General features: G+C 45.5%; 1 protein-coding gene across 8 annotated transcripts in view; it reads right to left on the minus strand.

Annotated features, from left to right (window-relative positions):
- Positions 1-4,447, minus strand: part of DNAJB12 (DnaJ heat shock protein family (Hsp40) member B12) — a 29,064-nt gene extending 24,617 nt beyond the window's left edge. For 6 of the 8 annotated variants that reach the window (XR_012160006.1, XR_012160007.1, XR_012160005.1 and 3 more), the window contains exon 1: positions 4,246-4,447. Coding sequence is in view for 3 of the 8 variants with exons in the window: in XM_073353616.1 (XP_073209717.1) it covers positions 4,246-4,378 (133 nt within the window). In the remaining 5 variants the exon portion in view is untranslated. Of the gene's footprint in view, positions 1-4,081; positions 4,143-4,245 lie in introns of those variants that run through there. The other 2 variants (XM_073353619.1, XM_073353618.1) reach the window with 2 other exon arrangements.
- Between the last annotated feature and the right edge of the window lie 5,732 nt (positions 4,448-10,179).

Raw genomic sequence — 10,179 nt, forward strand, 5'->3', positions numbered from 1 at the left:
TTACACAGACACACATCTGGGATGCTGCATAGTTCAAAATAGTTAAACAAACCCAGTTCATAGAATCATAGAATATCAGGATTGAAAGGGACCTCAGGCGGTCATCTAGTCCAACCCCCTGCTCAGAAAAAAAAACACAAAAAAGCAGGACCAATCCCCAAATAAATCAGTTCAATGGGCCAGATAGTCACTTGCAAAATAAAGCAGGTGAGAAGGAAGAGCTGTTTAAAAACAAAACAAATTAAACCCAACAATGTAGAAATGAGATGAATAGACTTTGCAGAGAATCCTAAAGATAGCTACAGAGGGATGGACTCTGGTGCATATGCTCAATGAGGGAATTCTGTAGCTTGGGTCTGTAAACCAAGAAAGCTCTACTTGCAACACAGCTAATGGAATCTCAGGATAATAATAAAGGCAATTATGTCTATTGCAACTTCCCCAGAGAGACATTAGGGGACAGACCATCACTTGTATATAGCACCCTCAGGCCTAGATCACAGAGGACTTTATGGAATCTCAGCAGTGCAGACTAGGAAGGGCCAGTAGCGTGAGACTGTTTTCTCCCACCTACCCAGGCTTCGTCACCTTATTCCTGTAGTGATATCATAATGCAGAATGCATCATCAGTCATTTCATGACCACAATATCATAAACACAGGGATATGACCTCACAGCCAGAAGAGATGCCAGGAGAAAGAAAGCAATGGGAGTTTGGAAAGTTAGTTGCAAAATACAGAGCTGAGTAATGTCATTTATCCCACCTTCTCCCTGCATGCAAATCCCTCTCCGTGACTCTCAAAGCCCACCCTGGCCACTGAAATAACAGGCATGTTACTAATAACTTGCTCCCAGAGAATGATAAAGTGCACTTCCATAGCACCTTCCAAGCGCTCTATAAACAGTAAGTCCCGTGTAACCTCTGTGAAGTGTATTATCCTGGTTTTACAGATAGGGAAGCTGGAGCAGAGAAAAAAATATCTTGTTCAGTGCCATTCACTGTGAGTCACTGAAAGGGCCAGAAATAGAACCCAGTAATTCTCATTCCTGACTCTAACCATTACATAACACTCTCTCAAGTAGTCTATGCCATCTTCAGGCAGGTCTATACTACAGACATTACAGAGCCATAGTGTAGATGCTTCCTACATCAACAGATAGGATTTTTCCCATTGATGTAGGTAATCTACCTCCCCGAGCAGCGGTAGGTAGGTCAGCTGAAGACATGGTGTAGACATGACTAGACCAGGGATCAGTTTGGTTTAACCACAGCACTCTGGGGTGTGAATTTTTCACACATCTGAGTGACAAGGCTGGTTTGATATACATTTTAAGAGTAGACTATGGTTCAGTCTCCCTCCTCAATTAAAGAGCATCCTCAGCCTTAGGATAGGGTGTAAAGCAGGTGTGAAATGTGGCCACTCTGGGCTGTCAAAGGCACAAGGACTCCTCTCGGGGAAAAATACGTAGGCTCTGTCTGCTGCTGGGTTTCAGTACTTCTAGGTACATGTCTACCCAGCTCAGGTAGACATACACTCACTAGCCCTGCTTGAGCTAGCACACTCCCAAGTGGCTATGGTAGCATGAGCGAGCTGCCCAAGTACAACCCCATCCGAGGTCCTTGACATGTATTCAGGCAGCCGTGGCTGCACTGCTATTTTTAGTGCACTGGCTCAAGAGCATATGTCTACCTGAGCTGTGAATCACACCCCGCAGCGCTGGTGGAAAACAAGTATGGAACCAGAGGGGGCAGGTAGAATTTTTGTTTTAGTATGTGTTAAACCTAAGAATTTATTCCAAGCATCTACCCTTATTGGGTGAAAGGTCTGGTAATGCAGGAATTGGATTCCAGTTTACCCATGTATGCTGATTATGATGGAGGCAGCTGTACTGCAAGTTTTCCTCCTCCACCCTACCAAAGATTTCAACATGAACTTGTTCCGTCATACTCCGGATGTAATCATGCCTCTAATTTGGGTGAGGAGCAGGGGATACTTTATCAAACCTTTCATTTAACACTCTGCTTCTGTCCTAGTCATCTACTTTCGGGGGGGGGGGGGGGGGAGAGAAGGGGGCTGAAAATGAGCTCCCTGAAGACCACAAAACCTCTAAATTGTGTGTGTTTGGGGGGGGAGAGGGGGACCGACTAGATATTGCAATGAAACCGTGGCAGGACAGATGGATTTTTAAAAGATTGGGGTATTTTGTTCTGAGTTGCTTAAAAAAAAATAAAATAAAATCAGACAAAACTTACAACCTGGTTACGCTACCTCCATCAAAAAAAAAAACACAACACTGTTTACAAGTTTATTATGTTTCATTGGCATGACAAGCTATGCAAGCATTACTTAGGTCTTGTCTACATGGGGAAGTCACAGCAAAGTTCATAAGAAATAGCTAGGGTGTGAATTCAAAGCACAATAGCTGTTCAGTACTAGCTCCCTGTGTGGACACTCTTATTCTGCACTAAGAATGTCTTTTTGTGGATTTGGTTAATCCAATTCCAAAGTATGTACACAAGGAGCTAGTCTGGAATAGCTGTTCAGCAACAGTTTTTCTGCACTAGTTATTCTGGGCTTTTTCCCTATGTAAAAAGCTGTAAAAGAAGAAGGGACAAGATCCCCCAGGTAACTGTCAGTGATAGATAGCATTTACTTGGGACAGAACTTCACAGTGTCTGGTGTTTTTATTTCCAGTAATTATTTAACACTACTGCCTATTCCTGAAACAGTGGAGAACAGTCCATTCCTGAGTGAAGCTTCTATGAAACATGATGCCATTTCTGCTCTCTCTTTCCTTTCTTTCACAGTTTTTCCTCTCAGCACTTTTCAGGAAGAGTTTCATTATTCATTATTTAAATCCTCAAGTGAGAGCTTGATGGGAAGCAATTCTAGGCCCTATATATTGCCAAATAACACGCCACCAGTGCTACACCCTCAAAACCTACAACTCCATGTCCACATATAATCTGCCTAACATCACAATATTTAAGACACAATAATTTTCCAAGCACAATTTCACTCAGAAGCTTATCAAGTGTCTGTCTTCATACTTCACCAAACTGAATTAATTAGACTTTTTCAGCAGAAATACTGCCTTTTCACTGTTAAGAAAGGGACGAAGCTTAAGCACGTAACATTTTTTACAATAAAGGCTATTATATTGAGCAAAGATGCTCATCCTAAAGAAGTCTGAATCATCTCAACAGGAGTTGATCTTTACACATAAGAAGGACTCTTCCCTATATCTCTATTATACCTCATTATGTGAAACATCACCTCGTTCTAGACTCAAACTTCTGCACACCCAAATCTGGTGTTATTTCACTGTCCAGCTTTAAAAGCAGTTTACATATTTTGTAGGTCCATAGTAAACCCACATTTTCAGAACACTTTACATAGAGGAAAGGACCCTAATAGAATGCCTTGTTTCCTCCATCACTTCTGATTGAGAAGTTCAGTTTTGGTCTGTCACACCTTTGGCAGTTAGAGGACAACATCACCCCAAAAGTGTGCAGCAAAATAATACGTACAGGATTGGGAAACACGTACTGACATAGGATGAGCTGCCCCATGCCTGGGTGCAAAGGCCTAGGGCAACACAGACAGGGCTAGGACAGCAGCTTTCCCCCGACCCCATTAGCCAGACTGGCCTTTTCCCCTGGCAGGCTGGGGTGGGAGGAGCTGCGAGGGTTTAGGGGCACTCCAGAGGGAGAGGCAGGGATGGGGAGCGGTCTGTTGATGGGTGAGATGGGTCTGCAGGATGGTTGGGGGGAGGGGGAGAGCTAGGGGGATGGAGGAAGTTGAGCAGGTGGGGGCTCCCTAGGGGCAGGGGAGCGACGGGGTCTCTGGGGGCGGTCAGGCAGACGGGGGGGGGTTCTGCCGGGGGGCTGTGTTTCGCTGGGACGGGGGCTGTTGCCCCCCCAGCCTGACAACGCGGTGCCCTCTGGGAGCTGTAGTCCCTCAAGCCCCAGTAGTGTGGGGTTCCGCCTCCTGTCCCAACGCAGAGGGGCTCGCTTCCGCCCCAGCTTCCCCAGGACTCCCCGCGGTCACAACCTAGCTTTACCCACGGGGGGACTCACACTGCAACCCCCGCCGCCCTTCCTGCCGGGCCAGCGAGGACTCCATGTCCCATGAGTCCCAGCGCGGCGGGGCTCAGTGCGCAGGCGCAGTGCAGGTGAGAGGTCAGTAGCGCCGCCGTTCGCGCCGCAGGCCCCGGCTCCCCCGCGCCCCGGACCCCGCTCACCGCGGACTCGCTGGGAGGGGTAGAGGCGCTGGGCCTTCTCCAGGAAGCGGAGCGCCTTGTCGGGCTGGCTGGCCTTGATGGCGGCCACGGCGATGGCAATACAGCGCTCCGCCTCGTCCCTGTTGGACTCCATGGCGGCGGCAGTGGCCGAGACGGGAGGAGGGGCCGGCGCGCGGCGATGGCGTCACCCACCGAGTGCGTGCAGCAGCCCCCTGCCGGAAGTTCTAAGAGCGACCGGAGAACTACGTCCTCAGAGCTACCGTGTGGGAAGGAGTAGCGGCTGAGTTACCGTATTGGCCAGTATATCAGCGCAGAATCTTAAGCTAGGTGACCCCATAGGCGCTACTGAAGAGACGCGTTGTCTCCAATGACAGGTTTCAGAGTAGCAGCCGTGTTAGTCTGTATCCGCAAAAAGAAAAGGAGTACGAGTGGCACCTTAGAGACTAATCAGTTTATTGAGCTGTAGCTCACGAAAGCTCATGCTCAAATAAATTGGTTAGTCTCTAAGGTGCCACAAGTCCTCCTTTTCTTTTTGTTGTTTCCAATGTCTAGCGAAGGGCTGCGAGTCAGGAGGCTGCAGGGCCTGAACCGCCCTATGTGTTGCAATGGGACCCTGCCCATATCCTTGCCCTGCCTTATGCCTTGGGTCCTCCTGGCCGCAGAGGAACAGAAAAGTAATGAACATTCTTGGCAAAACTTATTTCTGGTTTTGTCAAAATTTAATTCTCATCAACACACTGGGGCAGCGCTAACCCTGCTGCTGCCCTCACTGTTCAGGGGCCATGCCCTGAGTGCTATTTGTTATTAATGCTGGGGGCGAGAGACACTCACCCCCCCCCATACGTTATTGTCATGAAGACCCTGCTGTCGCTGACATGCTGTACTTTGCATTGCTGTGTAATATCAACATCTGATGAAGTGGGTTCTAGTCCATGAAAGCTTATGCCCAAATAAATTTGTTAGTCTCTAAGGTGCCACAAAGACTCCTCGTTGTTTTTGCTGATACAGACTAACATGGCTACCACTCTGAAACCTGTGTAATGTCAGTCACCATCCTCCATCTATAGAGCTCTGCAGAGACTGGGCTAAGACCCGCACTGATAGAGCAAGGCTAAGAACCCAACCATCCTGACTTCCAGGGCCAGGGCTTATGGCTGAACAGCTCCCACCATTGCACTTCTAACAATGCCTGTTAATCAGACTAAATGCAATCATATTTTTCTAAAAATAAGTGTTTTGCTCTTCTTATCCTTCACTGAGATGAGAACACTGTAGAAAAGCTTCTGTAGAAGCCCATCAACTGTTTTCTGCTGTCCCTTAAAATGTTGTGTAGCAGGCTGTAAACACCGTTCTAGTGATTCTCTATTCATAGTCCTGACTTCCCTCTCAACTGCCCATCCTTTTATATAAGCCCAGATTTACTTTCGTGTTATCAGACACTAATAAAATTACCTGTTCTAATAGCTAATCTACTAAGACTGTCTGCTGTGCCAGATCCTTTCCCCTTATTTGAAATTTAGGTCCCTCAAACATACGCTTAATTTAAATCAATGGGACTATTCACATGCATAAAGTTAAGCATGGGTACTAGCACTTGCAGGAACAGGGCCTTATAAGAAATTCTCTTTTTTGTTTTGCAGTATGCCATTACCCTACATTCCTAAAAATTTAGGACTTCAAGTTAACCTAACATTTAGCATCATATTATTCCCACTAAAGTGTATTGATGCATGAAGATAAGAAAAATATTTGTGCCAGCTGCAGGTGAGACATGTCAGCATTGGCAGCCAGGTCACATTAGGAGAAAGAAAACTCTGATTTCAAGCCAAAGGTGTCAGATATGTTCATATGTCCATGCCAAGTGTTCCCGAGAGGGCGAGGGCATTCCCTGCAGGTGATGTACAATAGCCTTGCCTGACTGTTGTACTTGGGCCAGGGCTGCTACAGTTAAAGGGGTGAATAAGTTGAGAAGTGTGTGTTGGGGAATGTAAGAACACTAACTGGAAGAAGTCTGAAGCTAGGCAAGGACTTAAAGAGAAGAGTAAATGTGGCATGGGGTATAAGAGACCAAATGGAAAGGTTGCACAGCCACGAAAGTGGTGGAAGGTTACAAAATCTACAACTTATGGAATTCAACTTCTCCAGATGGTGTTAGAGTTATTCTGGATGAAACCATGCCAAGCCATGTGGTAGAAGTTACCAGAAGGTTGGACCAACTGATGGGGGTTAAATTGCGTTGGCAAGAGGTAACTATCTACATAGTAAATAGGTATGCATTACAGTTAGGAGAGGATCAAAAGGTAAGAGTTTTTTAAATTATTTGTTTTGCCTTATTGGAAACATACCCTTCAACAAGGAGACGATTATTGGAGCAGATTGAAATGCACAAGTTTAACTGTGAAGACTGGATGGAGGATATGGTATTGGAACCAGAAACTCCAAGGGGGAAATGGTCCTACAGGCTTGTCTAGTACTGGACTTTGTGATTGCAAACTCACACGTTCAGACGAAGGGAAGCCTTCTCAAGTCCCAAATTGATTTATTTTTTAATAAGAGGAAGAGAGAGCTCATGAATAATCAGCTGTAAGGTAATACCTGGCAAGTGCCTTATAAGACAGCACAGACTTCTCCTTGTGAACTTCAGAATGCAGAGACCTCAGAAGCAGCAGAACCTCTGGACACTGGTGGAAAATCTTTAAACAAGCAGTAATGCACAGACTTTGTGATTACACAGGGATGTGTAGAGACTGGCTAGTTCAAAATAAAGTCAACTTTGCTGGAAACGGCACATGAAGTCATAGAAGTGATGAAACCATTGCTGAACAGGATAAGAAGGGAGGCTTGGGACTTGAATCCTGAAGTTAAATAATTTGTTGAGCAAAATAAAAGGTAACCTTAAAAAAAAGAGGGGGCAGGTAAATGGCTTCAGCAGTGATAAGATGGAGACATGGAGGCAAAAAAAGAAGCCAAAAGATGCGTTGTGACAGCTAAAAGTATGGCCCGTGTCAAGCTGTATAACTGAGTAGGAGGATATAAGGGAGAGAAGACCATCTATAGCAGGGGTCGGCAACCTTTCAGAAGTGGTATGCCGAGTCTTCATTTATACACTCTAATTTAAGGCTTCGTGTGCCAGTAATAGGATTTTAACGTTTTTTACAAGGTCTCTCTGTAAGTCTATATATTAATTATATAACCAAACTACTGTTATATGTAAACTGTTATATGTAAAGTAAACAAGGTTTTCAAAATGTTTCAGAAGCTTTATTTAAAATTAAATTAAAATGCAGATCTTATCAGTTTGCCTTATCTGATCCTTGCCCTTGTTTTTCCTTGCTGAGTTTTCCAGTGTCTGGCACGTATTTGGATACTTTAAGCTGCACACAGGCTTCTGAGTGATCAGTTGTTAACTGGCTCTGAGAGGGACAGAGGACAGATTTTATGTGTGAAAATACCTGTTCACACAGGTCTGTAGATCCAAATGCTGAAAGCATTGCAAATGCAATTTTCTTCAAACAGTTAAATTTCACTGGCAGGGACGTCCAGCAGGTCAGAATAGAGGCCCCATGATCTCTCTCGGTAGCTTCAAGTGCATTCCGCAGATCCACAAACTTTGATGTCCACAATTCTGAGCTTTTTAACTGAATGAGTTGCATTTTGAAATCTTCAGCACCCATCCACTGAAATACAGACACATCCAAGTCGCTTTCATTGAACTTTTCAGGTTTCATTGGAAAAGAAAGCACTGGGCCAAATCGCTGGAAACCTTGAAATATGTCAGAAAATTCTGATTCCAGTTCTTGCATGTACTTTTCAATCTCATAGACGTTGACAGTGCAACATGTTGATAGCTCTTTTATGAGTTGGAAGTAGCGGAAAGTAGAAGTTTGAATATCCCTGGAAAAAACTGCTAGTTTTACAACAAATGCGTTCCAGGTTTCATAAAGATCCAGAACTGTTTGCCCTGTACCCTGGAGACAGAGGTTGAGTTTGTTTAGGTGAGTGGTGATATCATTTAGAAACATGAGCTTACACAGCCATTTGTCATCCAGTTCGGGGTAGTTTTGTCTTTTTTCCGACAAAAAGGCCTTGATTGCATCAAAACAGTTTACAAAGTGCACCAAAACCTTGCCACGACTTAGCCACCGAATGTTGCTGTGAAGTGGGATGTCGTTATAAGCACTGTCCATCTCTTCTAGCAGTGCTTGAAACTATCTGTGACTCAAAGCAGATCGAGCAACAAGGAAATTTACAATTCGCACCACTGTATTCATCACATTATTAAGCTCTGAATTAGAAATTTTAGCACACAGGTTTTCTTGATGGATGATACAGTGAAATTTGGCTGTTGGGCGGCCAGTTTGATCTTCAAGTAACTTTACAAATCCCTTGTTTTCCGACCATGGCAGGAGCACCATCTGCTGTCACACAAAATATTTTTCTGATGTCAACTCCTTGTTCTTCAAAATGGTTTACAAAATTTTCCACTATATCTTCCCCCTTTGTTGTGCCATGCAGCGGTTTTAGGCAACAAAGTTCCTCTTGGATTTCATCGGAAGCACAATATCTTGCAACAACTGCCAAACGTGGAACATCGTTTATATCCACGCTCTCATCAACTGCAACACTAAACACTGCTGTGTCTTTCAAAGCAGTCGTCTGCTTTTCCTTAATGTTTTCTGCCATTTCACTTATGCATCTCTCAACTGTTCTGGCAGAGATGGGTAGTTCTTTTATTCTAGATATGATTGTATCTTTATTTGGCAAATCATTGAACAAAATCTCCAAACTGCAGAGAAAAACTTTTTATATATTCCCCATCTGTAAACGGCTTTCCGTTTTTTGCAATGCACTGTGCAATCTTGTAACTTCCTTCTGTAGCTTGATTTTTACTTACACTTAAGCTTTTAAAAACACTGCTTTGCTTCTCATATCCTGCTTCTGCCTTTTTGATCTATTCAGTCTTGTCTGCTTAGTCAAGAAAGGTTTTCTCATGCTTCGTTTCAAAATGTCATCGAACACTTGATGTACGACAAACAACACTTTTGTAACAGAAAGCACAAACAGCACGGTCCTTCTTTTCAATAAATCCAAATGCATCTGTCCAAACAGGCTGAAATGATTGGACATCTAGCTTCACTTTCTTAGGAGCTACCATTTTGTCAAGCATTCCCTTCAACTCTCAGTGGGAAAAAAAATGGTGATAGAAGGCAGGCACGAGGTCAAAACACAGCATGGTCTGATATAAGCAATTTTAAAATGGGGGTGCTGAGCTGCACCCTCTCTTGCCTCGTGTGCAACCCTCACTGTCCCAGGCTGGGGACAGTGGGCCACAGCAGGGAGGCTGCAGAGCACTGATCCAAGGCTAGGAGCAGAGCCCAGGGTGGCTTGCTGTGACTTCAGGCTGGAAAGCAGGCTGAGCAAGGCTGGAGATCCAGACCCCTGCTGGCAGGAGGTCAGCGGCTGGAACCCCAGATCGGCAGCTGAGGTGAGTGGAGCTGGCCGCTGGTACCCCAGCCTGAGCAGGGCCGGAGGCCTGGACCCTCTCTGGGAGGGGGCCTGAACTCCAACCGGAAGCAAGGTGAGTGGGGCTGCAGCCGGGCACCCCTGCTGGCAAGGGGCCAGCAGCCGGAACCCCAGAGCTGCGACTGAGCGGCTCAGCCCATCCCTGCTCTGGGGTTCCAGCCCCCAGCTCCTTCCAGCTGGGGTCTCAGCCCACTGCCAGCCTGGGGTTTCTTCACCCAGGCCTGCAGTGGGCGCTGAGTGGGACCTGCGGGGGACCCCGGCTGGCAGGAGCCGGTGGCGGAAACCCCAGAGCGGCAAGAGGGAAAATTATGAGGAATGTGAACGAATATGCTTACATTAGAAATGAATATGGTCTATTGCAAAGAAAAGGTGAATCAATCAAAGTTTGTAGTAATTATTTTGAAAGAGTGA

The sequence above is a fragment of the Lepidochelys kempii genome, chromosome 7 (genome assembly GCF_965140265.1).
Source record: "Lepidochelys kempii isolate rLepKem1 chromosome 7, rLepKem1.hap2, whole genome shotgun sequence".
NCBI lineage: Eukaryota > Metazoa > Chordata > Testudines > Cheloniidae > Lepidochelys > Lepidochelys kempii.